The 25,912-nt window shown below is 50.4% G+C and overlaps 13 protein-coding genes across 13 annotated transcripts; 5 read left to right on the top strand and 8 right to left on the bottom strand.

Annotated features, from left to right (window-relative positions):
* Nucleotides 1–134: 134 nt before the first annotated feature.
* Nucleotides 135–1,128, top strand: BO97DRAFT_336079 (putative JmjC domain protein; the record flags this gene model as incomplete). Its single annotated transcript, XM_025691450.1, has 2 exons — nt 135–1,055; nt 1,108–1,128. 2 exons carry the CDS (start codon nt 135–137, stop codon nt 1,126–1,128), a joined length of 942 nt encoding a protein of 313 aa, XP_025555689.1.
* Nucleotides 1,129–1,261: 133 nt separating this feature from the next.
* BO97DRAFT_402925 (uncharacterized protein) lies at nt 1,262–2,266 on the top strand. Its single transcript, XM_025694621.1, has one exon. The coding sequence runs from the start codon at nt 1,508–1,510 to the stop codon at nt 2,057–2,059; it is 552 nt and encodes a 183-aa protein (XP_025555688.1). The 5' UTR covers nt 1,262–1,507; the 3' UTR covers nt 2,060–2,266.
* On the bottom strand, nt 2,194–4,308 carry BO97DRAFT_137481 (aromatic amino acid transport protein aroP). Its single transcript, XM_025690080.1, has 5 exons — nt 4,149–4,308; nt 3,690–3,912; nt 2,876–3,611; nt 2,428–2,804; nt 2,194–2,368 (listed from the first exon to the last, which is right to left on the bottom strand). Exons 2-5 carry the CDS (start codon nt 3,899–3,901, stop codon nt 2,329–2,331), a joined length of 1,365 nt encoding a protein of 454 aa, XP_025555687.1. The 5' UTR covers nt 3,902–3,912; nt 4,149–4,308; the 3' UTR covers nt 2,194–2,328.
* Nucleotides 4,223–5,114, bottom strand: BO97DRAFT_137153 (uncharacterized protein). Its single transcript, XM_025690079.1, has 3 exons — nt 4,956–5,114; nt 4,485–4,803; nt 4,223–4,349 (listed from the first exon to the last, which is right to left on the bottom strand). The coding sequence occupies exons 2-3, from the start codon at nt 4,778–4,780 to the stop codon at nt 4,313–4,315; spliced, it is 333 nt and encodes a 110-aa protein (XP_025555686.1). The 5' UTR covers nt 4,781–4,803; nt 4,956–5,114; the 3' UTR covers nt 4,223–4,312.
* A 440-nt stretch (nt 5,115–5,554) lies between these two features.
* BO97DRAFT_402923 (uncharacterized protein) lies at nt 5,555–6,667 on the bottom strand. Its single transcript, XM_025694620.1, has one exon. It carries the CDS (start codon nt 6,317–6,319, stop codon nt 6,044–6,046), a length of 276 nt encoding a protein of 91 aa, XP_025555685.1. The 5' UTR covers nt 6,320–6,667; the 3' UTR covers nt 5,555–6,043.
* BO97DRAFT_402922 (putative progesterone binding protein) lies at nt 6,588–7,607 on the top strand. Its single transcript, XM_025694619.1, has 3 exons — nt 6,588–7,008; nt 7,078–7,173; nt 7,256–7,607. The coding sequence occupies exons 1-3, from the start codon at nt 6,900–6,902 to the stop codon at nt 7,432–7,434; spliced, it is 384 nt and encodes a 127-aa protein (XP_025555684.1). The 5' UTR covers nt 6,588–6,899; the 3' UTR covers nt 7,435–7,607.
* On the bottom strand, nt 7,608–9,875 carry BO97DRAFT_402921 (mRNA-binding ribosome biosynthesis protein NOP4). The gene has a single exon (XM_025694618.1). It carries the CDS (start codon nt 9,865–9,867, stop codon nt 7,678–7,680), a length of 2,190 nt encoding a protein of 729 aa, XP_025555683.1. The 5' UTR covers nt 9,868–9,875; the 3' UTR covers nt 7,608–7,677.
* A 417-nt stretch (nt 9,876–10,292) lies between these two features.
* BO97DRAFT_361513 (DNA repair protein RAD10) lies at nt 10,293–11,524 on the top strand. Its single transcript, XM_025692419.1, has 2 exons — nt 10,293–11,409; nt 11,476–11,524. The coding sequence occupies exon 1, from the start codon at nt 10,396–10,398 to the stop codon at nt 11,395–11,397; it is 1,002 nt and encodes a 333-aa protein (XP_025555682.1). The 5' UTR covers nt 10,293–10,395; the 3' UTR covers nt 11,398–11,409; nt 11,476–11,524.
* Nucleotides 11,525–12,387: 863 nt separating this feature from the next.
* Nucleotides 12,388–15,147, top strand: BO97DRAFT_440287 (uncharacterized protein). The gene is made up of 4 exons (XM_025698062.1): nt 12,388–13,266; nt 13,382–13,668; nt 13,723–13,847; nt 13,898–15,147. The coding sequence occupies exons 1-4, from the start codon at nt 12,609–12,611 to the stop codon at nt 14,790–14,792; spliced, it is 1,965 nt and encodes a 654-aa protein (XP_025555681.1). The 5' UTR covers nt 12,388–12,608; the 3' UTR covers nt 14,793–15,147.
* Nucleotides 15,148–15,258: 111 nt separating this feature from the next.
* Nucleotides 15,259–15,782, bottom strand: BO97DRAFT_136748 (uncharacterized protein). The gene has a single exon (XM_025690078.1). It carries the CDS (start codon nt 15,700–15,702, stop codon nt 15,388–15,390), a length of 315 nt encoding a protein of 104 aa, XP_025555680.1. The 5' UTR covers nt 15,703–15,782; the 3' UTR covers nt 15,259–15,387.
* A 79-nt stretch (nt 15,783–15,861) lies between these two features.
* BO97DRAFT_431386 (putative longevity-assurance protein (LAC1)) lies at nt 15,862–17,429 on the bottom strand (the record flags this gene model as incomplete). Its single annotated transcript, XM_025697488.1, has 4 exons — nt 15,862–16,452; nt 16,521–16,808; nt 16,882–17,192; nt 17,294–17,429. 4 exons carry the CDS (start codon nt 17,427–17,429, stop codon nt 15,862–15,864), a joined length of 1,326 nt encoding a protein of 441 aa, XP_025555679.1.
* A 1,163-nt stretch (nt 17,430–18,592) lies between these two features.
* Nucleotides 18,593–22,417, bottom strand: BO97DRAFT_402916 (uncharacterized protein). Its single transcript, XM_025694617.1, has 2 exons — nt 19,184–22,417; nt 18,593–19,117 (listed from the first exon to the last, which is right to left on the bottom strand). Exons 1-2 carry the CDS (start codon nt 22,222–22,224, stop codon nt 18,835–18,837), a joined length of 3,324 nt encoding a protein of 1,107 aa, XP_025555678.1. The 5' UTR covers nt 22,225–22,417; the 3' UTR covers nt 18,593–18,834.
* Nucleotides 22,418–22,557: 140 nt separating this feature from the next.
* Nucleotides 22,558–25,570, bottom strand: BO97DRAFT_410899 (uncharacterized protein; the record flags this gene model as incomplete). Its single annotated transcript, XM_025696156.1, has 8 exons — nt 22,558–22,674; nt 22,780–22,798; nt 22,833–22,854; nt 22,888–22,907; nt 23,038–24,312; nt 24,676–25,010; nt 25,072–25,313; nt 25,384–25,570. The coding sequence occupies 8 exons, from the start codon at nt 25,568–25,570 to the stop codon at nt 22,558–22,560; spliced, it is 2,217 nt and encodes a 738-aa protein (XP_025555677.1).
* Between the last annotated feature and the right edge of the window lie 342 nt (nt 25,571–25,912).

The following is a 25,912-nucleotide window of genomic DNA, read 5'->3' as shown; positions in this document are numbered from 1 at the left end:
GCACCTCGGGGCGGAAATTTCCCCGACCGCCCGACCAAGTTGTTGGGCTGAAGCACCACCCCCAGGTGTTATTCCGATGCCTTGCGGACAATCTCCTGAAACCCCATATGATTCAGGATATCTCACCTTTCTGAATGAAGACCCAACAATGGCCATGCCGCAATAACCTTCGGGTATGGAGGCACCTCCACCTTTTCAATCAAAGACAACGATGTCTCTACTCCTTCTCCACCACGGTTTCGCGCCAATACCGCACACTAGAATCTCTTAGTGATGTCAATCTCGACCACTTCCGTCAGACATACTTTATCCCAGAGCGTCCTATAATCCTCCCTCGCCGACATTTTTGCACCCTTCCTGCTTTTGAAAAGTGGTTCTACTCCGCTCCGCCCGGATTAAACGCAGCATACCTGCGTCAACATGGCGCCGATGCCCTCGTTCCGTTGGAACTGACACAAGCTCCTGCAGACACCATCTCAGGTACGGGTGAGCCTAGCTTTCGGCAGTTTCACGCGCCTCTGAGCTTATTCCTTGAATGGATCTCTACCGCGGAAACGCTCGAATCGCCGACGACGCGCCTTTACCTCGCGCAGTGCCAACTCCATGACTTGCCGCAGACTCTCCGCAATGATTTCCCAACTCCAGAATTAGTTTTGCAGGCAGGGAAAGGGGATATCTACGACACAAACGTTTGGATTGGATACCCGCCCACGTACACACCTCTTCACCGCGATCCAAATCCGAATCTGTTCGTTCAGCTGGCTGGACGGAAGGTGGTGCGGCTGTTACCCCCCTCGGATGGACAGAAGGTATTCAGCTCGGTGCGACACCAAATAGGCAAGAGTGCTGGCCGCGAGGCTACCGTATTTCGAGGAGATGAGATGATGCAAGGTGAGGAGAGGGTACTGCTCGAAAAGGCCGTGTGGGATGATGCCGCTGATGACTTTGCTGAGCCCAGCGGGTTCGAGGCGCATCTACAGGCCGGCGACGGTATCTTTATTCCTCGAGGATGGTGGCATAGCATCAGGGGATTAGGGGAAAGTGTAACTGCATCGGTAAGATGTCTAATCGCTGTATTTGTTAAGGGATTTACTGATCTATTACCAGGTCAATTGGTGGTTCCGATAACAATGCTTGTAACTGCAGCTGTAGTTCGTACGTAGGGTTTAAGCAAAATCAGACCACACGCTGCCTCGTTCATATAGAACTACTTGTACTAGAATATCAAGCCATCGCTCATAACAGGAAATCCAACCCCTCTAGAAGCTCCCCGAAGCATAGATGTTCCGTGGTAAAGCTATCGAGAGTATAAGTCGGTCATCCCACGCCACTGTTCTAGAATCCTCTTCTCCTCTCCGCGGTCCCGCCCAGTAACTCCACACCTCATCCCACCCATCACAATTCACAATAGAAAAGAAATCTCATCATCGTCTTTCACACCTCACTCGGTTGCTCTCTTGCTCTCAACTCAACCAATAAACCTCAGAGCTTATACGACCAGCATATAATGTATATGTCTAGCCCTCTGACTCGCGCTTCGCTATTCAATATCCTCCTTACCCCAGTCCTTACCACATCCACGTCCACATTCATCCGCGCATCGGCGAACAGTACGCCAAGATCTCCACTCGACCTCCCTACGCACCCGCACTGCTCTGCCTCTCATCTCTATCGCCATTACAACACTACCTTCTACTCGACAATGTCATCAAACCCTTCCCAAGAGTCCCAGGCCACTGCCAACGCGAACAACGCCAATTCCGTAAACCAGGCACAGGCGCAGGAGCCGCAGGAAGGGAAAGACTACCTTGCTCTTCCGGACGCAAGCAGCGCCGACTCAGCGACACGACAGCTCGACATAAGCGGTGACGGATCATCCGTGAAGCTGGACCATCTGGGCCCCTTGGTGGTCAATCAGGACGGAACGCTATCGAGGATCTCCAATTGGGAGCAAATGACCGAGATTGAGCGACGGAATACTTTGAGGGTTCTGGGCAAGAGAAACAAATTGAGGATGGATGCTATCAAACAGGAGCAGAACCAGGATCAGGAGAACTAGGTAGAAAAGGTAAACGCATGCTAAGGCGAGAAAAGAACTGGTCGCACAGCTGCTGGACGGCGGTCTTTACGAACTATAATATGATGCGCAATGTGTATAAATGATTCCTGTCGATTCGAATCCATAGAGGCGCATTGTCGTACAGCGTGTCGATCTCATCATATCCAGATTTGCGTTTAATTATATACCTTCCAATCAAATTCTTCAGAAGATCCTTCAGAAGGGCATCGTTTCGCTCACTTATCTCCAGTTCAGTGCATGCAATTTGACTAGCCAAATAGCCAATCACCAAAACGAGAAAGAGGATTACTGTGCTTGATTAGTCCAGGGGAATCGTCATGACAGTTATACAGGGTTGTGAGGCATACCGAGAAGGTATATCAACGTAATTCCTGGTGTGCTCATCTATATCATCCACTCCAGTAGATATATCGATCTCTTCTGGTTTCAAGAATCTCGTCCGGCAGATCAGTTTATAGCCAACGAAAATGACCGGGAATACTGCAATCATCATGTACGAGAACAAAAACGTCGGTACGTCCCAATTGCCAGGAAGGAAAACCGTATATCCACCAACGAAGGTCATGACGAATGTGGAGCCCAAAGCTATGTAGGCGACGTAGGGTTGACCCCAGCTCCGATAGGGTAGAGTCTGCCGAGCCACGCCCTGTGCCATCAAAGCTTTCCTGAATCTAGTGTACGTGAAAGTGATGACCGCAAAATTAATGAGTTGCGATGCAGTCATCTGTTAAGCTGGTTAGCTTTCGAGTTGGCAGAAGCCGAACGAGGAGCACTTCCGTCGATGCGAAAACTTACCAGACTTACAAACCAATTAAGAACGACCGCTGAGCCATTGGAGACCTGCAAAAATGCAAGCAGGGCTATAAGAAGAACGACCAACACACAATAGATTGGTACGCCCTTCCTGGTGCACTTAGTGAAGATGTGCGGCGCCTTACCATCCAATGCAAGCCCGTAGAGACTTCGGCTGGCACAATAAACGTAGCTGTTACCCGCACTAAAAGAAGCTAGGAGGATCATGGCATTGACGATGTGTGGCAGCACGGGAATGTGTAGCCGATCCATTGCAATCACATAGGGCGACGATGCAGCCCCAGGCAGATCCTGTTCAAACGCAGCGGCCATCTCAGGGTCGTTGTAAGGAACTAAGATGCCAATGCAGAGCACGCCCAGGACGAAGAACGCCGTGAGTCGTAAGAATATTCCGTTGAAAGCCTTCGGTAGAACTCCGCGAGGATTGACTGCCTCTCCCGCGGCCATAGAGACGTAGTCTGGTCCAGCGATAGTGAAACTGGCCTGGATGAGACAAGCCAGGAACCCAAGCCATCGGCCAAGATCGCCAGTCTTGTAGTATTCAGCGAACGCTCCAGGGCTTTTCCAATATCGAAAGCCGAAGCGGTCACCGAGAGGGTTGCCTCCAACCATTACAATGAATGTGAAGAATATTAACCCCACGCTGAGTAAGACTTTGCTCAGAGAAAGCCAAAATTCAGACTCGCCATACCATTCGACGGCAAAGAGATTCAGAAGTCTAGAAGCCACCGAGTTCAGCTTTGGTCAGAGAGTAGTTCATCGGTCCATCCTTATGCAGGAGAGGGAGCTTACGCACACGTAGAGTGCCAGTACAATGATGACAATTCCGGCGACTGGGACTGCATTACTCCAGTAATTGATAATCATATTACATGCCGTAATCTCGAATGGGACCATAACGGCTTCAAAAACGAAGAAGTTGTAGCCGGCGGCCACGCCGAAGGCTTCATCGACATACCGACCAGCGAACCTAATGAAGGGTGATGATATGGGCAAATACGTGACCATTTCTGCCAGACCTAGCGCAAGGAATTGTTCAGTGACTGCCGTACCACGAGAAGCGAGATTAGGGTGCATTGGAACTGATCGCCGCCAGGAAGGTAGGTGTGTATTATCCTTCCGAAACGTTTGAGCAATGGTGTAGCATAAGGGCCGCAAATTTGAGGCTGACAGCGAGAGGATACCGGGGAGATTGAGATCGGATCATGGGGAGGAAGCCAATGAACGGATGTTAGGAATAGGGCCTCTTACAGACTGTTATACAGAGAATCACTAGAGACCTAATTTGAGAATATATAAGATTCGGTACTCGGCATGGGATAGAAACAAACGAAAGATCAAGAAAGGCAGATTTCGGACTCGTGCTTTCTCACGAAAAATGTCAAGTATGCCGTGTCCCAGTCAATGCCCTCTTGAGACTCAAGAGGGCAAGTCTTTGTAGAGACCGCCTCGTTGCCTTGATCAATACACTTCAGTGCGTTCCCCAGCGAGAGAAGGCATATCACCCATTATTCAGGCCGAGACAGTAGCAGAGGTCTAGTAGGGATTGGGGATAGAAGATATATCAGCAGCACTGTCTTGGGAAACTTACCAAATAAAAAATGCCAGGAAGAGACTGCCAGGGCCGCCATGCATCAGGCCTTTGCCAATCTGCACATACAGCGCTGTGCCAATTGTGCCACCAATGCCGATAAGTTGTATGTGTCTTGGTTTTAGACGGCGATGCGTATGGTCGGAGGCAAGTTTATTTGAATTGACAACGAATTCATCAACATCACTGACCACCCTGTCCTTTTGGAAAGGTATTTGGTGACTTGCAACATGTTTGCTATCGTGACGGTTAATTGTCGGGGTGTGCCCCTCGTTGATGACAGCTGCAATAGTCATCTGAGAGGTGTATATAGTGGCTCCTGATCAAAATCCCAGATTATCGCTCACCAGCATGCGTGAAAAACCAAGATCGACGGAAGATAAGACTGCGCAGGATGGGACAGACTGGAAAAGAGAAGAACAAGGGGTAGGAAAGCCGCGGGCGAAGGGAGGCCGCGATATATGTACGTACCTGGTTAGCACTTTAGCAAACCACCTAACCCAGGAAAAACCAGACGTGCGCCGGTATCACGGTGGTATCCGTCAATCATGAAGCATGATTAATTACAGTTGACTGCTGAATATGTTGGCCTACCTCGGTAGGTAAGTCAAAAGGCAACCAAGAAAGCAAATCATATATCTCCAGCACGGTCGACTCCATTCCGCCTCCCCACAATGGTGGACAGATGGGAAAAAAAAAGGCTCCTAGCCTCCCATTGTTAGTCCAGAGATAGAGTACGGACTAGCGTGGAGGGACCGAAGAAAGGAGGGGAAAGTGCAGTGATATTCCTTCCGTCCATTTTCAGGCTAGTTATGAGAATCGTTGACATAAGACCAGTCGAGTCATCAGTCACAAAACCCAAATCAGTTTTTCGGGACATCGTGTACAGACTGGCTGGCTACGGGGTTGCAGACAAGATAGCTTGCATTAGGGAAGGCCGGGGCACTTTGGCGGGGTGGGAGAGAAAAGAGAGAAGAGGAGTAGCCCGGAGGGGTAGCCCTCCCGACCTGGAGCCGAATTTCCCTTCCAAGTTTAGGTTTAGTACCTAGTACCTAGGTAACTAACTGTTTCGGTTATAACTTTTCACTTCAAGTTGCGGATATCACTTGATGGCCATGTACTGGTATTTTCAGTGAAGGGAGAACAGAGCCATTGCTATAACTGATACAACCCACGCCGGCTTGCGGTCTCACCAGGAGAAACAGTGAGCATGGAAGTGTGAAACTTCTGAGACAGCCTGCAACTGACATGTGTTGACCCAAGACAAAATGGTTACAAGAAGCGCCATACCATAGTCATACCAGAGAATGACCAGAGTTCAAGGAAATCAGCCGATGGAGTACTTCAACTCAAGAGTTGTGTCGAAAACCCGCATTTTCCCAATTCTCATCGAGCCCCTAGCCCCTTTGAATGAACCGAACAACTTGGCAAGGGCCGCAGTCTCGAGGATAGGGTGCACCATCCGGCTATTCATTTGAAGGACAGAAACGAGCTTGTTGGCTAATGCATCAGGGAACGCTGACCAGCGCTGAAGGGCCCCCATGTTTCGATAGTATGGATTACTCATGAGCCATCCAGTGGCTATTGGGATCGCTCTTTTGCCTCAACTTCTGTGGTTGACGTTCGACTTCGGCCTGGACGGGAGGCTTCTGTCCTAGCCAGCTAGGAGGGAAGAAGCCATCGTTGTCATCGAAATATAGGTGATGCGATAGATCTGACCCGACAGAGCTATACTGGCAATTCTGTGAGGGTGCGGTCTCGTCGGCTTCAGGCCTCTCTACCAAGGGGAGGGTGGACTCGGGCTTCCCCGGGTGATCCGAGTGACTCGGGGCCATTATCTGGGCGAAAATGGAGGCTGGCTGAGAAGTGGGCTAGATGGAGATAAACATATAATACCAGTTCAACAGAAACGAGTGCTGTCTGGGAGAGTTGTTACTTCACTAGGGATATATGATTGCCGGTGATGGTCAGCCAGCATTCCGACTTGACGTCAGATGCCTAAAACAGATGAGCACGAGACTTTCTATCCTTGTTTCCTTGCGCGCAATAAAATAACCTTCAAGAAGTGGATGAAATAATGGAGAAGAATATGCTTCCACTCCATAAAGTCTCACTCCGCCCTCCGCGCTGAATCATCATCAATATATTGAGGATGTCAATGGACAATACTTAGTACTGAGTCAGTGGTAGACGGCGCCGACCTAATCAGAAGAGTTGCTTCCCATTAAAGCTCCGACCCACAGTTGCGCCGCTCCGAGCTCTTCTTTTCCCCCTCCCCGCCTGCCCCGCGTCGTCGTGACCCGAAATCAACACGACTTCTCCTTGCGCAGCATAGCTTTCTTACGAGACTTAAGCTCACCTCACCTTTTAATATCAGTACAAAATAAGCGAGTTCAAGCATCAACAAGGGACATCATGGTCGAACACGAGCCTGAGCCCAAGCGCTTTTCCCCTAAGATTCCTGTGCAGCTTGATCCTCCCAAATATGACCCGATTAGCCCGGAGGAACTGTCGAGATGCGACGGTCAGTTGACTTTCAGAACATTGTCTAGCTACAGGATATGTATTATCTCTGACTGATCGCGATCTACAGGCACCGATTCGAACCGCCCTACGCTGGTCGCAATCAAGGGAATTGTTTTTGACGTGACTCAGAACAAGGCCTACAGCCCGAGCGGAGCGTACCATGGTGGGTTCAATTCTGAGCTCTTCGAAGAATTTGGATTATATGCATATGTTCTCAATTTGCTGATATGTTTCTCTGAACGCAGTGTTCGCCGGAAAGGACCCCTCCCGCGCCCTGGCCTCCTCGTCACTCAAGCCTGAGGATTGCCGACCTGATTGGTACGATCTCGAGGATAAAGAGAAGACGGTACTCGATGAATGGTTCACATTCTTTAGCAAGAGATACAACATTGTCGGGAAAGTGCAAGATGCTACCAATTACTGAGAGAAGTGGATGGAACATCTGTAATACTTCATCTATTAGCCAGCGCTCTTCTGTTATGAGCGCACCAAGTATGCCTGAGGACCGGCATTTGGTGCCTCCTGAGTCTTGTTGTGATACCTACCATCTTAGTCTATCTATACCAGAGCAATGATGTGATTTTCAATGATTGCCAATGTAAATAGGCGCAATAATCACTAGCTATCTATATAACCCTTGAAAACTTTTGTATTTACCCGTGGTTGATTAAGCCTTTCCCTTTCGAGTCCTCCGTTGCATTCTCTTCTTCGCAATGATACGGTTACGCTTTGCGACTTTGTTCTGTTCATCCGCATCTTCCCCGACATCGTTCTTGTCGCTGCTGTTGTCGGAACGCTTTCGCTTTTGCCCTGTTGAAGAATTCTTGTCCTTGAAATCACGTTTCGAGCCCCCATCCTCTTGTTCTTGATCCTTCTTGAAATTACGTGCCTTGGATTGCTGTTCACTGCGGCGTTTGACAACATTGGCATTCTCAATGGCGAATTCGACAACGAGCCGTTTCTTCTTGTCCTGAACATCAGGGGCGGCAGATTTGGGAGGTTCAACCGCATGGCCATTGAGCCATCTCAAACCCATAAGAGCATGGCGATGGGTATAGTACTCGACGAAGCCGTAACCTCTGCTCCGACCTGCTCCACTTTCCTCGTTGATCTTGCTCCCATCGCGGCTCTCGTAGACAATTTTCGCTTGCCTGACAACTCCCACACCCTTCTTCTTCCGTTGCTGCTCTGCCTCACGCATGATATCAGCAGCTCGGTCCAGCTCCTCCTTCGACAAGGGCTGGCGCACGCCACTTTTCATGTCCTGGGCGAAACCAACAACAGCCTGTCGAGCCAGCTGTTTGAGATCCTTCGACGTAATATGACGGGGAACATTGCGAATAGACAACCGGGTTAAACTTAGGTGAAGACTTGGGTTCTTCTTGATGAAGTTCTGTCGTTGCTTGTAACTGTCCTCTCTCATCTTGATTTCAGAGGGCGATAGTTTCTTGTAGAGGGAGGAGTTTGGTGAGATAGTACCCTCTTGAAGGAGGTAAAGGCGGCGTTTGTCAGTATCACGAACCAGTCGACGAGAAACACCCTCTTCTTCCAGTTGGGTGGCACGAGACTTGCTCACGGCACGGGCGATTTGAAGCACTCTGCCATCTAAGGTGTAACGCCCACTCGGATCGGCGTTTTCATTTTGTAGAACGGATTGCTTGTATGCCGTGGATGCTTTCTTGCCTTTATCTTTGTCGGCAGCGAGAGGGTCCTGCTGCTTGGGAGCGTCGCGCACACATGACACTGCATCGTCCACTTTCCAGAAGCAAACGAATCCGGTACCACGAGGGCGCTCAGTCTCTCGGTCAACGACAATTCGCGCATAGCGAAGGGGGCCGAATTGAGCGAAGTGTTCGTAAAGCATCTCATCGTCACACGTAAAAGGCAGGTTCCTGATGAAAATGGTCGACGCGTCCCTTTCGTCTCCGTTTTCCTCTTGCATATCCATTTCTTCATCTTCCAATGCTTCTTCATCGATATCGTCTTCACTGTCAAGATCCTCGTCTTCGTTAGCGGAGAGAGCATCCTCATCAACATCAGAGTCGGCCTCTGCAGCCTCCACATCCTCATCAGCCATGCCAACATCCTTGGGGTTGTCCTCCTGCTTTTCTTTCTCCGCATCGTCTTGTTCTTTCTGGAGGTTCTCCCAGACATTTTTCTCCACAGCCCAATCAACTGCCAGTGTTCGTCCATCGATCTCCTTTCCATTGACGCCCTCTAGCGCCTTCTCTGCGTTCTTCTTTCCCCGCAGCACCACGAACCCGAAACCGGCCAATTGAGTTCCCTTTCTGGGAAGGTATGCTTGCTTGACTTTGCCATAACTCCGAAAGAGCACCGCCAAATCGTTGGGTTCCTTAATGCTCCACGGCAAGTTTCGAACAATCAATCTCGGCGGCACCGCGGTCGCTCGTTGCTGTTCTCTTTGCTTCTTCAATTCAAGAGCTTCAGTAGACGGTTTAGATTTACCGAGGTTCTCGTCGACAACACGATGACGTGGTTGGGCATATTCGACTTTGATCTTCTTGCCTGCGAAAACAGATCCGTTGAGTTCCTCCAAGGCAGCTTTCGCGTCTTCGACATCGGCGAAAGTCACAAAGCCGTAACCCTTGGATTGTTTTGTCTCCGGGTCAGTGACGACGATGGCATGTTTGATCACGTAGGATTGCGAAAAATGTTCTGCGAGGCTCTCGGTGGTCGCTGAAGCGGGAAGAGATCGAATGAACAACTCCCTTCGAGGCTGGTTCGAGGAAGTCTGGGATGCTGCCTTTGTCTGGGTGTCAACAGCAGTCCTGATTTCATCCGAGGCGGCTTGTGTCCCAGAGGGACTCTCCTTGCGAGAATCGTCACTGTCAGCCATGGTTGGTGTCTGGATGACTTTTTTTCGCAAGGAAATCTGCGGCAGAAAAATCCCACCGCGGACAGAGCCTAGAGCCAAAAGCGGGTCTCAGGGCGGTGAAACGGGAGATTAGATAGAGCGCGATCAAATTACTCCGTAGAGAAAGGCGCTTTCCCGGATCCATCCCTGTCCGTGTAAATAAGCACGACAGGATGGAGATATGACCCTTACAAAGCGCAATGTAAAGAGTGAAAGAATAGACACATCCAATACCTCCTCTCATGAACCATAGCAGGGTCGTGAATTATAGAGCAGTGACTTAGGCGTGGCTTAATCGCTCGACTTTTGAAACAAGGAAAAACCATGACGCATTGCACGTGAGGGCATATCGGACGGAAACCCGACTCGGACTGAAGCACAGCACTCTAAGATCAAATCTAATTGAGGTTCGATCCTTGTGCTCTCTTTCCAGCATCTTCTCTCCTAGCTCGCACTAAGTCTTGAAAGTAGTGTCTAGCTTTTCCACCGCCTCGCCTTCTGGAGTACAAAATGGGCGACGGACCCAATGACTCCGGCGAGCGATCGGAGTCCAACGCGATTCCCACAGCCTCGACGCCACGACAAGCATCTGGACCGTCTCAAGTCCAGCAGCCCAAGCCACAGGTGTTGGCTAATAGGTCCGGCCCCTCGGCGATACTCGTCTCTACACGACAGAAAGGAAACCCAATTCTGAACCATATCAAGATCGTACCTTGGGAATATGCAGATATCCCAGCTGACTACGTGATCGGAAACACTACCTGCGCACTGTTCTTGTCACTGAAGTACCACCGTCTCCACCCTGAATATATCTACTCGCGTATACGACAGCTCGCAGGAAAATATTTACTGCGCATCGTCCTAGTGATGGTGGATATAGCGAATCACGAAGATAGCCTACGAGAATTGTCTAAGACGTCTCTCATCAATAATCTTACACTGATGCTGTGCTGGTCTGCTCCCGAGGCCGCACACTACCTGGAATTGTATAAGTCGTCGGAAAATTCACAACCTACAGCAATTCGCACGCAGCAGGCCCAATCTTACAAGGAGTCACTAGTCGAGTTTGTGACTACACCCCGCAGTATCAACAAGTCTGACGCGGCAAGCCTGATCTCCACCTTCGGGAGCTTACAGAATGCAATCAATGCTCAATCAGAACAGATTGGCGCGGTACCCGGATGGGGAGAGAAGAAGGTTAGGCAATGGTGTCATACAGTGAGGGAAGGATTTCGAGTTGAGTCGACGAAGAAGGCAAATGTGCCTAGCCGAGACAAAAATCGCCTATCGGCACAGCCAGGAACCTATCAGGAGATTGATTTTCCTTCAAGGGCGTCTGAAGGTCGGGAGCAATTCGAGGAAGAGTTTCTTCTCGCGGAATCGGAGGGCAGCAAGCTAGCGGCGCACGGAGATAACATTGAGGAGCAACGCGCTAAAGACGACGGTCAGCCGGAAGAACTGGACCAAGGCATAATGGCAGCACTGGCGAAGCTTCGTGAGAACGGTAGCTGAATGGAGACTGAGGTCTGTTTCTTACTGTATATAAAGCTCATTCCTACAGCGCCAGGCTAATATGTTGGGCCTATTTAGCCATGTATGTTGGGAGAAAGCCGTACCGGTCAGCTGTCTATCTTCTGCGGGTCGAGGTTGTTGACCGAGATGGAGAACCTGAAGGTTGAGAGCAAAGGCATCGAGAGACTCCGCTTTCGGTCAGAAAAGTCAGGCAAGGCAAACTTGATGACACTATGGGATCAGTTCTATAGCAGTGAAGTGTACTGTTCATCTACGACTGGTTTATTGGGACGGAATAGTGTCGGACTATTTCCCGATTTTCGCCCTTACTTCCCACACGGTTATCTTCCACACGATCATTACTTGCTTTGTGTTCCCTGTGTGGCCTTAATGAACTTGTACGGCACAAAATATATCTGTGATAAGCGAATATGGCAGTCAATAGACAGACGAGGCATTCGCATCAATGATCTCTAGGTAGTGAAATTTGTAAGTTGGCCGTTGATGAAGATCATGCTCAAGGTGACAGACAGTCTGCGCCGGAGACCAACAGATACTAAATCCTAACTAGTAGGCTTGGGTGACGCGTGTCGGGGCCTCGGGTTGTCCGATCACAGCTCAGCTGCTAAGCTCGCCGCCCCATGGGGAGAATCCGGGACAGATTAAGCCGGTGGAGCCTGACAGTGCTTGTTTTCCTCATTTGCAACCCACCCCAAGACCCAAACCCGCCTCCAGGCTGGCAGTAGTAAGACAACGTGGCTGTGGTTAGAAATGTTGCCCAGTATTAGGGAAACCGTGTCATTCCGACCGAGACCCAATCGATCGTGCCGCGATCTAAGTGCCTGATTTTGAGGCCATCGAAACACCGGCTTAGATCCCGCTGAGTCAGCCACTGAAGATCATCACGTGGGGCCTGAGCGGTGGGGCACGGCGCCGAAAGGGGAAATCGGGCTGACGGCGAACATTGGAGTTTGACAGTCCAACGAGTCAACGATATTCTCTTGTTCGAGGCCACGGCCCTACTCTAGTGCTAGTGATAGCAAGTCGTGCTGTGAATGTATCCTCCCGATTGAACAGAAGCTACCAAGCATTCTCCACTGAGCATAGCTGCAGCAAAGATCCCTGGTCCCCACTTGACCAAACCCCAGCCAAGCTTGCTTCTTGTTGTTGTGTCCAATTTGACTTATCCATCCAGGTCGAATCATGAGATCATGAGGGGGGAGGGACACCAGCAACCCGGGCAAAATAGGGTACTAGATTTTCAGCTTCAGAATGTGGACAATCAGGGATCGTCAGGGACCCGACAAGTTTTGAATAGTGATGGGGCGGACCAGACAAATACTTCCTCCGGGGACCAGCAATCGAGCAGATCGGCTCAGCAGCCCGGATCGAGGAACTTTGAATTTGTTCTAGTGACTGATAACGGATCTCGGCGCCAGGTCCGACGTCATGCCATGCGTCAGTATATGCATCAAAGGCGCTTGGACAGTATTGCTCGACTTGGGACGGCTCGTGTACCGGGAGGTGCTTGGTCTACCCGCTCACCTTCCGACTCCCAGCCCTCAGGCTCGTCCTCCCAAGTAAGGATTGTAAAGGACGAGTCCCAGGAGGATTTGGCCGCCAAGTCAGAGAAACCGTCGTCCCCGAGTAGCGATGAGGACAAACAAACACTGGAGAAGTCCAGGAGCTCTTCGCGTTTGCTCATCCCGAAATTGCATAAGGTCAAACGCGAAGATGCATCTTTACTCCCAGCCCCAAAGCCTAGGGCATCCGATCCCCTAGCCAGCCCCGGGGAAGGGGTAATCCGAGACCCTTTCAGTTGCTATCCTATCGCTATTAGCCATACGGACCATGAACTGATTCAACACTGTAAGTGGTAGAACTCGTTCGCATGCTGCTTCAGATCCGCAGCGCAACATATACCTTTCTTCTAAACCCCAAACCAAGAGACGATAATTTCCGGACGGGAGCTAACTTAAGAAAGTCGTTGTGACCTATCCGTCAATGATGTATAAGTTTGCCGACTCGATCGCAAATAATCCGATGATGGAGATTTTCCGGCAAATCGCACTCCATGACAGTCTGCCCTTCCAGGCTATGCTTGCTATCGCCTCCAAACATCGTGCTGGCGTGGAAGGAAAGACAGAGTCTGTGCAGAGCCTTACTCACAAGATGCGAGCACTTAAGTTCATGAATGAGCGTATCCAAGGGGACGCAACTGGGCAGCATGACGGAACTATCTACGCTGTAGCTACAATGGCTGTCATCGAGGTACCGTGGCCCGTGGCACCCCACTTTACATGCATATAACTGACACCCCCGGAGAAATGGTCCAAGGATGCATCTATCGAGCGAATGCATTTTCGCGGGTTATCATCGATGATCAGGAATCGAGGCGGAATGCGTGGCATGCGACTCACTAGTCCTTTCCTGGAGAAAGTGCTTTACTGGTAATTTCTACCAGGGCACTCTGTGTTCATCTGGTGCTAACATGGCATAGGGTTGACTTCAGTTGTGCTCCTAAGGCAATCATCAGCACCTCCCTACCTTGGACTGGATCCACACCTGATACAACTCCTCCTCTCAACTTTTTGGACCCTAATCTACACCTTGCTGTTCCTCATGATACAAGCACTGCAGAAGATGCCGAAAGTCTTTGTGAACGATTTAGAGCATGCGAAGATTTCTTACGGTTCTTTCGTCGCCTCCGTGAACTGGAGAGCATAGCCCTAAACTCTCCTTGTGCTGTTGTAGAAGAGACTTTTCCCCGTCGGACCAAGCACTTCAGCCCTGGCACTCAGCTCTACTCGATTCTGACTATGCTACCCGATTATGATCACGGAATTCGAGATATCCGGTTCATCGACGAATACACTTGCATGTCCTGTCTCTTTTTCCTCGCCGTCGCACTATATGACTGCTACCTAAACTCCCAAAACCTTGACGATTATCTCGAGTGGCTCAGCCTTGAGGTCCGCAACCTCAACCCTTTCACAAATCCGAGCATTACATCAATCCTTTGGCTATTCCTGAACAACGGCGGTTATCCCAAGAACAAACCAGGTGACACTGGGGACCGATGTTGGATCGTCTCGCGAATGGTCCGGATTGCCAAGCGCCTCGAATGGAAGCGCCACGGAACTATCTGGGACCGCCTTCGTCAAGTGCTCATCAATTTCATCGTCACGCAGCAAGAATGCGCATTAGGCTCTGATCAGATCGACGCCGAGACGCATGTAGCCCGTGCGCAGAAACAACTTGGCTATCAGACCAACTCGGCGGACTACTTCTGGAATGAGGCACAGTTGCGTGAGGATATTCTCGAATTCAATTTGCCTTCTGTCACCCGTTCATCTACCGGTCTGGGAGACACGAATGTACCCGTTTTCACGTAACAACCTTACCTCTCTTTTATCTTTGTTTCAGCCATGCATGGATCCCCACTTCAGCGTATCACCAACTGAGCGATGATCTCGTTCGGGGTTTACTTTTGGTTAATCTAATGTCACCTTTCACGACTTATGACGGATGAAATGATTGGACGGTCACGGGCTGAAATTGAATGGAGTGGACTGCTACTTTAGATTGGAAATCAAGTTCTTCCCATGTAAGAGGGGGTTGTATCGGCTATCGATGATCTAATACTGCTTTACACAGAGTTTGGTAGAATGGCGTTGGTACAGTTACCTCCTGAAGAAATGATGCAGCTGCCGGCGGTGTGCAATCAGTCTTTTGCCTTTTGAACCCAAGCGATCGTGCACACCAATCTTAGCAAGAGTCATGATGGGTTGGGGAAGAAGGGTGGGGGGAGTAGTGTACCGTACATGTGAACTTGGAAGTAGAGCCATTTCTCCTGTCTATGACACATTGGTATTTGATTAGGAGTCTAAGCAGCAGAGCAACAGCCGCAACCAGGTTATGCCATAGAATGCGAGGTTGACCCTCCTCGGATATCATTCAAGGCAACATCAACCGACCCAGGGATATGCCCTAAAGGTGACTAGAAGCACATATGAACATAGCAATGGCAACCCCCCACCCTACCAGACACCTGAGCAGAATAAGAATAACCTTATCGCCAAGCGAGCTTCTTTTCCTGAACATGGAATCGGACCAATCAGACGAGGAGTATGTAAGATGCAAGGCAAGAAAAGACAACACAATATAACCACAAGCAACCAAAATCAATGGTATCGAGCGCGTAGACAAAGATAAAAAAAAAAGGAAGGGTAAAAAAGAGAGTCTGCCAATACAAAGCTGAACAGAATGTGACAGTAGGACTTTTTTCATTGAATTCCAACCCATTTCGCCCGGAGATCGTGTCCCTTCTTTTGTATCATTTGCGATGGGTTTCTTTTGGCAGTGTCATTGGTATCGGCATATCAGCATGTCCGTATCCATATCCGTGAGATCGTCATAAGAGAATGCGAATGGTAAAGGAAAATAGCTAAAGAGCATAGATAATCATGTGGGCTTGTCGCAACCGATGCGGCCTAGAAGTGCTTTGCGGTCGCTCTGGTCTCCAAGACGAACTCGACGAGGACGCACCGCCGAGGCACCGTTCGTTCGGCGCCAGTCGGCGTTGGAGCTGTCGATTGCATGGGTGCTCCCGTTGAGGCTATCCTTCTCAATAGGGTGCCCTTCCTCTTCCTCCCCTTCGTCATCGCTACGAGGTTCCTCGGCATTACCGGTGCGGATGACACCAACAGCCACGCGAATCACCATAGTGAACCAGATAAGGGAGAGCAGCTGCAATGCCAGAAGACAGGAAAGGAAAATCCACTTGACAGTGCGATTCATGCAAATTGGTCCGTTGAGATCCTTGAATGGGGAGACCAGATACGACCATGCGCTCGGGTAGCCATTGGTGGAAATCATTTCCGCGGTCGTACCTGAGTAACATCCGTAAGACATCTTGGCAGGAACGTCCTTGTAAATAGACCAGCAAAGTTTCGGATAGTATATATGGCGAGTGATCAACCACGTTACCATGAACACAACAAAAGCGATGTTGCAGCTCATTTCATATTTCAAGTATTTCAGGATTTTGGCCGTCTATTTCACCGAGTCAGTGAGCTGGACTTGCGCGAATGGGTGAATATGGCGATCTATCCTCCACTCACCGGCAGCAGAAGATCAACGATGTCCATAAGCGAGAGCACGACGTTTGAGACGTTGTAGAAGCCATAGATGTAAGCCGAACCGAAGAGGGCAATGGTAATCACATGATGGGTCAGCATCTGATAGTGGTCTTTTCTGCGTTCTTCAATGTTGATCACGAGAAGCTGCTGCGCCCAAAATGCCAACTGCACCAAGAGATACCATTTCATCAGGCCAGAGACATTTCGCGCCGGCCATTGGTCCCAGATCTTGCTAAAATCGCCCCAGTGATGGGAATTGGACCAGATATACTATTTATCCGTGTCAGTCAAACCGCGCGGCACGCGGGTGGAAAAGTTGCAGGCGCCCTGCAGGTAAACGAACCATTCCGAGGGAGCAGATGAAGCCATAATACAAACAGAGCCAGCCCTGCTCGGCCAGACGAAGCGACGCCTTGCGTTTCAGGCCCCAATGCTGCGCAATAGGCCTCAAAACCCAGTCAATGAGAATGGCGCGGATAGCGATGAAGCCAAGTGCGGAACTAGCGACGAAGTAAACATCATCCCATCCTTGTAGGTAGTCTCCCGAAGTCGGTTGGTAGTAGGATAGCTGGAAGAACGGCGTGGTGTAGGGGTTGAGGGAAGGGTAGAGGTGGTGGACGGCCAAGAGCATGGCAAGAGTGGTCAAGGTAATCCCTGCGGTCAACGAGCGACATGGTAAGCATGAAAACTTATCCCAAAGAGCATCAACAATGGTATCGTTATATCGTCAGGCATCTGTTAGCATTGATCCATACCGATCTGGTTATGCAGCATCCATTCGCGGAACGTGGTTTCTTTGACCGCCGGGCGGTGATGACTGGTAGAGGTGGAAACGCAGGCATTGAGTTCCGAGACCGATTGCGAGACTGGAGAGGAGACGTCGGTGGCCATGACGGAGGCACGAAAGAAGAGGTGAGTGTCTCGCAGAGATTGGAGACCCTGACAGCAGAAGAGAAGTTCCGCAGAAAGGGAATGTCCAATGGCGACAGCGCAGCGCGAGAGGGAAGAGTAGGAAGGTGTGAAGGAGGGGAGAACGAGAGTCGGTCCGTTCGAAAGGCGGAGAGGGAGGAGAGGTGGGGGGGGGGAAGGGGAAATGGGGAAAAAGAAGAAGGAAGAAGAGAAAGAGGACGTGTTCGGCCGTGAGAGAGAGGGTGTGTTGAATTGAGTTGAATTGAGTTGAGTTGAGGGAGTAGTGAGCGAGCCAAAGGGAGACGGAGGAGTAGCGAGCGGCGGGCGAAAGTGGTTCCTGCCCACTCTGATTTATGTTATTGTAAGCCTACGGGTTCCACGGCGGGAAACCCCCCAGAGAACAGAGAAATTATAAGGGAATGATAATCAATCAATGATCAATTGATTGCTCAGATTCAAACTGGCATTCTGGCACTAAGAGGGGGTGGTGCTGCTTTTTTGTGTCTCGCCCTTGGTTTTCCCCGTCCGCTGAAAAGCCTAATCCATTTTCAAACTTCCCGACTGGATGGAATCTGGGCGGAATCACACCGAATTATCCTGCGTGGATGAACCTGGGACTGGAATGAGTTGTGTACTGTGCTTACTGTACTGATATCTTCACTGGACTTGATCATATATATCTTATAGACAGTACATACATGTCAACACGGAAGAGAAGTAGCGAAGAGGGAGAGGAAAGAAGGAGAAGGAGGAGGAGGAGGAGGAGGAGGAGGAGGAGGGAGAGGGAAGATTGATTGAATGGTGTATCAAGTCCGTTTCAGCGCATTTCGACCCACCCCCGGGAGGACCCCGTTACGTACGCGCCGAGGGACCTCACCAGTACCTCTAATAAAGCTGACGATACTGCTACGCTCTAGGTACCCCTCAGGTATTGGAAACTTGGTTCGCAGTATTGTACAGTACCTATTGCACTGGAGTGTGTATGTGTGTGTTCACCGCCTAGTATATACTCCACTATGACTATCATCCAGGCTTTAATGTAATCCCTCCCTTTTACTCCCTTACCTACGACTCGACTCGACTACTGTTCTCCCCAATTGTAGGGACTGCTGCTCTCACCTGTCACCCCCGCGTCTTCTCTTTTGCCCGCTCCTTCGCCGCACCATAATCTATGCTCCAGATCTGCGGGAACCCAATCGTAAAGGACGGATGACAATGGCAAAATTGATCTAACTTGGTCTCGGCCAGAACCTAGACTGGAATACTGCAGCATGCGGGTTGCAGATTAGCAGCAAGTCACCATCCATCGCTACCACATCAACTTGATGATCTTCAGAAGTTGTCATGACAGGAACCCCTTATCGAATATATGTATAAACTGTACAAATTACTTGCCACCACCCCCTTGGCTTGACCGATTATGCTGCATGTGTGCGCGGACAAGATGTCCAGCTGCCAATGCGCCCATGAGCGACAGCTCCCCCGCCAAAACGGCTGCAGCCACAATGCGAGCCAATTGTCGTGAGTTTGCTCCCGGGCTCGTTGGATGCGGTCCCCGAACCCCAAGCGTATCGAGCATGGCGCTCTGGGGCTCGAGGATGGTACCTCCTCCTAGCGTGCCCACCTCGATAGAAGGCATGGAAACGGAAATCTGAAGGGAGCCATGGAGACTATCACCTCATGGTCAATCTCAGATTCCTTCAAGCCAAATACGCAATAGACGGGACACCACTTACTTCTTCATAACGGTGATACAATTGGCGCTCTCGACCACCTGCGCTGGATCCTGCCCCGTTGCAATGAAGATGGCTGCGACAAGATTAGCAGCATGCGCATTGAATCCGCCTATAGACCCTGCCATGGCCGATCCAATCATGTTCTTCGCCACATTAAGTTCGACCATCGTGTCAACATCCGTCTTCAACACGCTGCGAACAACGTCACTCGGGATAATAGCTTCGGCTACTACACTCTTCCCCCGGCCTTCAATCCAGTTAATGGCAGCGGGTTTCTTGTCAGAACAATAGTTGGCGCTCAGGGAGATAATCTTCATGTCTTCGAAACCAGCTGTCATCATAACCTCGAGTGCGTGCTCTACACCCTTAGATATCATATTCATGCCCATCGCGTCTCCCGTGGTAGTTTTGAAGCGGATGTAAAGATTTGTGCCAGCGATAGCGGTCGTTATCGCCTGAAGACGACCGAACCGGGTGGTCGAGTTGAAAGCTTTCTTTATTGTTACTTGTCCGGTTTCAGAGTCTAACCAGTCCTTGGCCGCACCTGCCCGTTGCAGTGTTTCGAAACTGACGCAGGGACCTCTCGTCATCCCATCAGCTGTTAGGATAGTTACCACGCCGCCGCCAGCATTGATGGCCTTACTTCCCCGGCTTGCGCTAGCAACCAGCACACCTTCAGTAGTGGCCATGGGAATAAAGTAACTTCTTCCATCGATGACTAGGGGTCCAGCAAGTCCAACCGGGACTGGCATATATCCGACCACGTTCTCACAGCACGCACCAAAGACCCGGGACCAGTCATAGTGCTCGTAAGGAAGCTTGCATTGTTCCAGATTATGGGTAAGTTCTTTCGTGGCCTGAGTTCGAGAAACGACGGCACGGCGAACTTTGACAGCGCGGGTAAAGTCCTTCAAAGTCTTCTCTAATGCATGTCCCGGAAGTTTCCCGCTCAAGCATAAGTCGACGATCTCCTCATCTTTAAGCTCATGGACACGTTTGTCCCGAAGCAATATCTCTTTCTCTTCTTTCGTGCGTTCAACTGGGGCGAGTTGCAGACCCCGCTGGGCCAAGTTGCCGCCGCCAGGAATCGAGACATGTGCCTCAGTACTGGACAATGGTGCGGCGGCACTTTGGGCCATATCGGTCTTTGAAGAAGTGATTGGAATATTGAGCCTTTCTGATTGCTTCTCATCGACTAAGCCTGCTGTCTTAACGCTTTCCCTGGCGGCGCTCAAAAGGCGCCCATTTAGCACGATGCTCAATGCTAAAACAGCGACGATCCACTTGCAATGGATTGGGTCATCCAGACCTTTGAGCAAGCTGCCAACCATGCGGCCACCCGCACCAAGCTGACCTAGGCTTGGGAAGATGCGCTCTTCAAAACTAGTCATGTCCATTTGATGAACGTCGTAGTGGACAGAAGGAGACTCAAGTTCATATCTGATTGGGGACAAGATTGTGACAAGCACGCCATGAGAACGGGAGCGAGCCATATCACGAATTGCGTCTAGTCCATTAGAGGCGACTTTTGAGGGATCCACTGACGGAGTAGTAACCATGCTATTACCCAGACTATGAGCCCAGCTTGAGACGTTTGACAGCGAATGTGTGCTGCGGAATGGAACCGCGCATAAGCTGACAACATTCAGCAGCAGAAAGCCACCAAGCATAAACAATTTGAATCTCGGAATCTGGATGCTCCTCATCTGTTGTCCCAAGACAGTAATGCCCAGGTGGCCTTTGCTGTGACTAGTAGCGATATGTTTAGCAACTGGGGAGCTGATACCGTCATCTTCAAGTGCTCGACGCATGTCCGCATGGGCCTTGATCTGATTGATTTCCAGCTTGATGCAAAGGATCGCAGTGTAAAACGAAAAGAGGAGAACGGCATCAAAGAACAGAATCCAAGCAGCTAGAAAGCAGAATTGCTCCAGTCCACCCTTGACGCCCGACATCGCACCCAACATGACGATAGCAATCTCAATAATGTAATCTTTGACAAGCTCCCATCCCTTTTCTTCGATGGCCATTTCAATGGCAGGGTGAATGATGCTTGGAGAGTCTTTCGGCTTCCTGGTTCCGGTCTGGCTGGGATCGATGGAATGTGACAGGACAGCCCGAGTATATCTAATGGGCTTGTCAAAACCAACGATGACAGTCAGAAACGGCAACCCTTCGGATAGGAGAGCCATATTGATCGAAACTCCGAGTTCTGCGCTCATGAAAAGACCAAGGACAAAGGCGAAGGTCGATGAAAACAACACACTCGTAGCCAGCCAGAACCTGGACCCCATGCGGTGCATGGACAAGAACAAGGAGGCGAATGTCAAGTGCATGAATGCGTAGCCGAACACCATGGTCACAACATCCGGAACTTGGGCGTTCCTGAGTAGATCAACGAGCTCGACCCACGTGTCCCGCACCCAGCTTGTCAAGTCGCTTTGCTTTCGTGCTCGTGCTCGTGCAGCCTTCATTATCCACATTTGTCCCTCGCCGTGCGACGGTTCTCGAAGGGGATCGTTCGTCGCAATCTCTTTCGCCATCGAGAGAAAATCCGGTGCTTCACTGTACGGAACAGAGAGAGCCAGAACATGATCCTGGACTGACTGACTGAACGAGTTGAAGGTCGCTGGCAAGGACGTGACGGACAAATTGGCAGGGACTGGGAATGCGGCTGTTGTCGGAAACGATTTAGATGCATCATCGGGGAACAGCAAGGTCAAGAGCGCAAAATGTTCAGCATCAGCCGGCAATTTCGGGTGCGCATCACCGGTCTGCCACTTCCAATCTAGGCCTGGGCCGGTATAAAGCGTAGTGCTGCCTTGTGTAAGCGATGACCACTCGGCCTTCTTCACCGTCCTTGCAGAATCAAGCAGACTGTCTTCGAGTAAACTCATGTACATGGAGCTCGCCAACAAAGCCACAATGGTCACTGTATGAACTGGATGCGAAGACGCAAGCTTGGAAAGAGACAGAATTCCTGGTTTGATGTGTTTATTAAACCATGATGGGCCAGTGTCGGCACAAGGGAGAGCAGCCATGCTCAAGTATTGACGCCCGTTTTAGTCGCAGCAACAATATCCGCCTTATCAATAAGATAGCCTAAACTCGATACTGCAATAAAGAGGGATGAGAATTGGGATTGGAGACTCAAGGGTCTGTGGTAAGACGGAACCCTGCCCGCAGATATTTATATGGGAGAAACACAATGCAAGAGAGGCTAACTAAATTCTATCTCACTGGCAAGAGTCAAACTAACACCCCATAATTCGTTATCCCGTTTAAAAGCAAGGTGTTATTGATTCGGAACCGGGGTCTGATTAGTGGCGTACTGCGTTTTTTTCCGTACATTTGATTTGATGGAGAGTTGGAGTCTATTGTGGCAGTGTAGTTAAGAAAAGAGGCTGCCTAGCATTCAGGGCTTCCTTATCCTTGTCAAGGCGGAGCTTTAGTCTCTTCCGAGTATCGGCCTGAACTTTCACTGGCGCAGACTGTTGCTGATCCAGAGCTAGCCATGCTTTAGATGACGACTCCCACTGCCACCAAGTCTCTTTTATCGATTTTCGGATACAGTATCTCACTAAGTTGTTACATACCTTGGCGGCATCGAGCCTTCTTGGAGAGGTTTAGAGAGATGAACCAGACTTACTTCAGCGATGGGGCCATTCCAGCTAGTGCCCTACTATATACCCGCATCAACACACCTCCCAGTGTAACAGTATCTCTAGATAAACAAGAAAATGAACTAGTGCAGAACCTGCTTGTTCATGCTAGACTATACACAACTTCGAAAAGGCCAGCAAACCCAATTTCACTGGCCACTTTCCAGCCCCTTGGTAATAGTATTGACATACTCCGCAGCATCCATGCCCAACTTCGCCAGGTCAACGCCACCTTGCCCAGCCATTGCGCGAGACATCGCACGAACCACTTCCTCTTCCTCCCAGATCGAGGTTGGTGTCGACGACGACGATGCTGCCGACCCATGTGTACCATCCTCCCTTGCAACCTGCCCACCTTCTCTAAGGGCCGGGTTGTCCACATTCAGCGCGACAACCGTCCGCCAGTACGCATCATCTCGATCCTTGAGCACCTTATCCCTGACAACCGTGTTGCGGGTGACACTCAGGGCATGCAACTTGGACGTCGCCCCGCCGAGCGCCGCCAACGACGTTGACACCAACTGATCGACCTGTTCGGCCTGTGACGGCGGCGTGTAAAAAAATCTCCGTGTCGCGGAGAGGTATATCAGCAGCGCACAGATCCCATCCACAACCGCAAACGCCAGCGGCCGGAGCAGCCCAAGCTGGTAATACGCAGCCGTAGGAATCGTAACCCCAGCGCGCACAGCAGCTGGCCCGGATTGGACAGGGTCGTAGCTAAAGACAAGGTATAAATCCAGGAACGCAAGTGCAGCACCTGCGAGCGTGAACTTGTTGCGCCATTTGCTGGCATCCTGGCCAGTCAGAGGCGCGGCGGTGGCTGCACCCAAGATGGCCATGTGAAACAAATGGGGTAGGAGGACATGGAACGGGAGGTAGTAGAGAATGTAAGTGGTGGGGTTATCGAGCGAGCAAAATTGGCAACTGAGTAGGGCGTCCGGGCCGAAGCGGAGATAGATCTTGCGAGCGGGAAAAGAGGTAAGTTTGGTCTTGAGGAGGAGGTCAGTCGGAGTAAGGGTGTTCTCGGATCGGAGGCGGATTAGTCGCGAGAAAAGAACATCGCTGGCGGTGTTGATGCGTGAGCGGGTGAGGGCGAAGATGCTTTGAGGTGGTGCCCGCGGATTGAAAGGGAGGCTGAGGAGGAAGAAGAAGGTGATGGAGAAGAAGAGTAGATTCAAGGCGCGTGAGGCATCGTAAGGCACTGGTCGAGGAGGCGGCCTTGTAGCAATCGAGACACGGAAGCTGCGGTAGAAGTTGATGACTCGTGGAATTATGATGGGCGCGAAGAAGATGAGAAATGACTTGATGCTGGCACCGGAAAGACGGTGAGTTTCACTGACAGTGGAAAACAGCGGGTCAGAAGATACATACGTGGCAAATGAGATCCCGAGCTCAACCATCTTGTCGAAGTGTCGTGGGTCGAAGTTGTTGCATCGAGCAGAGAACCACTTGCTCTGTTGTGATGCACTGTTGCGGTGGCCTTAAAGTGCCTGCCCAGTGCTTGGCTGGAGATCTTATCGCCCGCCGGGCGCCAAGGGGTGCCCGCGATCTACCAATCACAAGGAAATCGCTAACAACAGAAGTATCAACCATGTTCCAACTCGGAACACAATAGCTACAGTCCTTACGATACTCTATGGCTTGCTTTTCCAAATACAGATCACATTTGATGACGTATTAATGTTGGTAGAATGGGATTAGTCCGGCTCATATTAGATGTCTCATGTCTGCCAAATTCATGTATCAACCTTGTATGCGTATGCTCTGTTCTACCATGCAGTACCAATGTCCAACCGTCCCAGAAGTGCAATAGCTGATGCAGTGTGTTACATGCGCTCAGCTTGCATGGCCGGATGATGCGAGAGGTCTGGAATAGTCACACCAGCGGAGTCCCTCGAATATTTCGACGATGCTGCGTCACTGATATTCATTGGATTTAAGGGTGAAGAGATCTTCAGCGGGAAGCGAGTACTATTCCGCTGCGACATATGCCTCCGCATAGAGCTCTGTGGGCTATATGTTGGCAACGACTCCTCCCGCTTCATGCTCAATTGGAATGATCGTTGGCTCCCGGCTCGCGTTACCACCTTTTGAGGAGCCACTGCTCCATAGAGCCGAACATGCCGTGCGCTGACACCAATATCACGGTCAGAAAATACAAAGCTCTACCGAAGAATTTATTGTTAGTACTGTGTTAGAAGAATTGATAGTCATGAGTGGGCTTACTGCAACTGCGTTAATCACGCTCATGATCATGGATAAGATGCCCGCGGAGAGCACGAGGCGCCAGAATGGCATTCCAAGTGATTCCTGACTTGTCGCCTTCGTGTTGAGGTCTCCCAGAATCCCAACCCCAAGTACGAGCATGGCGACTGCCAAGGTAATGAATCCTGACTCCTGCCCTAGTAGAGGCCAATTTCGGTCGAAGTAACCACGCAAAATAGGAAGCTCGGAAATAATGAGGAAGACTATCATCCGTGTAAGTTAGAAACCTCCGCTATAATAGGAGTAAAACAACCAGGAAATGCAACGACTTACCGCTGACTCCGGCAGTGGCAACCCGAGAGACTGCCTCGAAGAAGAAAAAGCTGGTCAACAGCGAGATTTTCACCAGCATCACCGCACTAGCAGCGATGATGTCAAGGAAAACAATTATATTGATGACGCGGATCGCATTGAGAATCACATATCCCGGACCTGCCAAGGATTCTTGCAGTGAGGTCATCATGCTTTGATGAGAAGCAAAACTCAGGGTCCAGCCGCGTAGGCTTGTTCAATTCTGTCCCAGCCAGATGTGCGAAGTATGTATAGGATTCCCCACGAAGAATGAGCGACGGAGAAGAAGAGCTTGTGTGCAAGCACTTGAGCGAGGAAGGCAATTGAGGGTAAAAACAGAAAATAAAGACTGTACCAGCAGCCGGAGGTTCTCTGACGAGAGTTAATTGGAACAAAGCGAGGAGCCACGAGGGTGAGGAAGGAGTTAAAGAAAGCCCGGATACCTGGCTTAAGATCTGATTTTTGACGAGCAACAATCACTTGCTTGGTATGATCAGTAGCTCAGGGTACA

Source organism: Aspergillus homomorphus, assembly GCF_003184865.1.
Source record: "Aspergillus homomorphus CBS 101889 unplaced genomic scaffold BO97scaffold_3, whole genome shotgun sequence".
Classification (NCBI taxonomy): Eukaryota; Fungi; Ascomycota; class Eurotiomycetes; order Eurotiales; family Aspergillaceae; genus Aspergillus; species Aspergillus homomorphus.
Note: the sequence above shows the minus strand (reverse complement) of the source record. Positions and strands in the feature narration are given on the sequence as shown.

Bases quoted from the DNA above. Each gene is read 5' to 3' on its own strand.
- BO97DRAFT_402925 (XM_025694621.1), top strand. From the start codon at position 1,508: ATGTATATGTCTAGCCCTCTGACTCGCGCTTCGCTATTCAATATCCTC.
- BO97DRAFT_137481 (XM_025690080.1), bottom strand. From the start codon at position 3,901: ATGGTCACGTATTTGCCCATATCATCACCCTTCATTAGGTTCGCTGGT. The intron at 3,612-3,689 runs GTGCGTAAGCTC...GGTGGCTTCTAG, and splicing joins ATTGTACTGGCACTCTACGT to ACTTCTGAATCTCTTTGCCG. The intron at 2,369-2,427 runs GTATGCCTCACA...AATCAAGCACAG, and splicing joins TACGTTGATATACCTTCTCG to TAATCCTCTTTCTCGTTTTG.
- BO97DRAFT_137153 (XM_025690079.1), bottom strand. From the start codon at position 4,780: ATGACTATTGCAGCTGTCATCAACGAGGGGCACACCCCGACAATTAAC. The intron at 4,350-4,484 runs GTAAGTTTCCCA...GTATTGATCAAG, and splicing joins TTCCTGGCATTTTTTATTTG to GCAACGAGGCGGTCTCTACA.
- BO97DRAFT_402923 (XM_025694620.1), bottom strand. From the start codon at position 6,319: ATGGCCCCGAGTCACTCGGATCACCCGGGGAAGCCCGAGTCCACCCTC.
- BO97DRAFT_402922 (XM_025694619.1), top strand. From the start codon at position 6,900: ATGGTCGAACACGAGCCTGAGCCCAAGCGCTTTTCCCCTAAGATTCCT. The intron at 7,009-7,077 runs GTCAGTTGACTT...CGCGATCTACAG, and splicing joins GGAACTGTCGAGATGCGACG to GCACCGATTCGAACCGCCCT. The intron at 7,174-7,255 runs GTGGGTTCAATT...CTCTGAACGCAG, and splicing joins CCCGAGCGGAGCGTACCATG to TGTTCGCCGGAAAGGACCCC.
- BO97DRAFT_402921 (XM_025694618.1), bottom strand. From the start codon at position 9,867: ATGGCTGACAGTGACGATTCTCGCAAGGAGAGTCCCTCTGGGACACAA.
- BO97DRAFT_361513 (XM_025692419.1), top strand. From the start codon at position 10,396: ATGGGCGACGGACCCAATGACTCCGGCGAGCGATCGGAGTCCAACGCG.
- BO97DRAFT_440287 (XM_025698062.1), top strand. From the start codon at position 12,609: ATGAGGGGGGAGGGACACCAGCAACCCGGGCAAAATAGGGTACTAGAT. The intron at 13,669-13,722 runs GTACCGTGGCCC...ACACCCCCGGAG, and splicing joins CTACAATGGCTGTCATCGAG to AAATGGTCCAAGGATGCATC. The intron at 13,848-13,897 runs GTAATTTCTACC...AACATGGCATAG, and splicing joins CTGGAGAAAGTGCTTTACTG to GGTTGACTTCAGTTGTGCTC.
- BO97DRAFT_136748 (XM_025690078.1), bottom strand. From the start codon at position 15,702: ATGGGTTGGAATTCAATGAAAAAAGTCCTACTGTCACATTCTGTTCAG.
- BO97DRAFT_402916 (XM_025694617.1), bottom strand. From the start codon at position 22,224: ATGGCTGCTCTCCCTTGTGCCGACACTGGCCCATCATGGTTTAATAAA. The intron at 19,118-19,183 runs GTAAGTGGTGTC...ATGAGGTGATAG, and splicing joins TGTATCACCGTTATGAAGAA to TCTCCATGGCTCCCTTCAGA.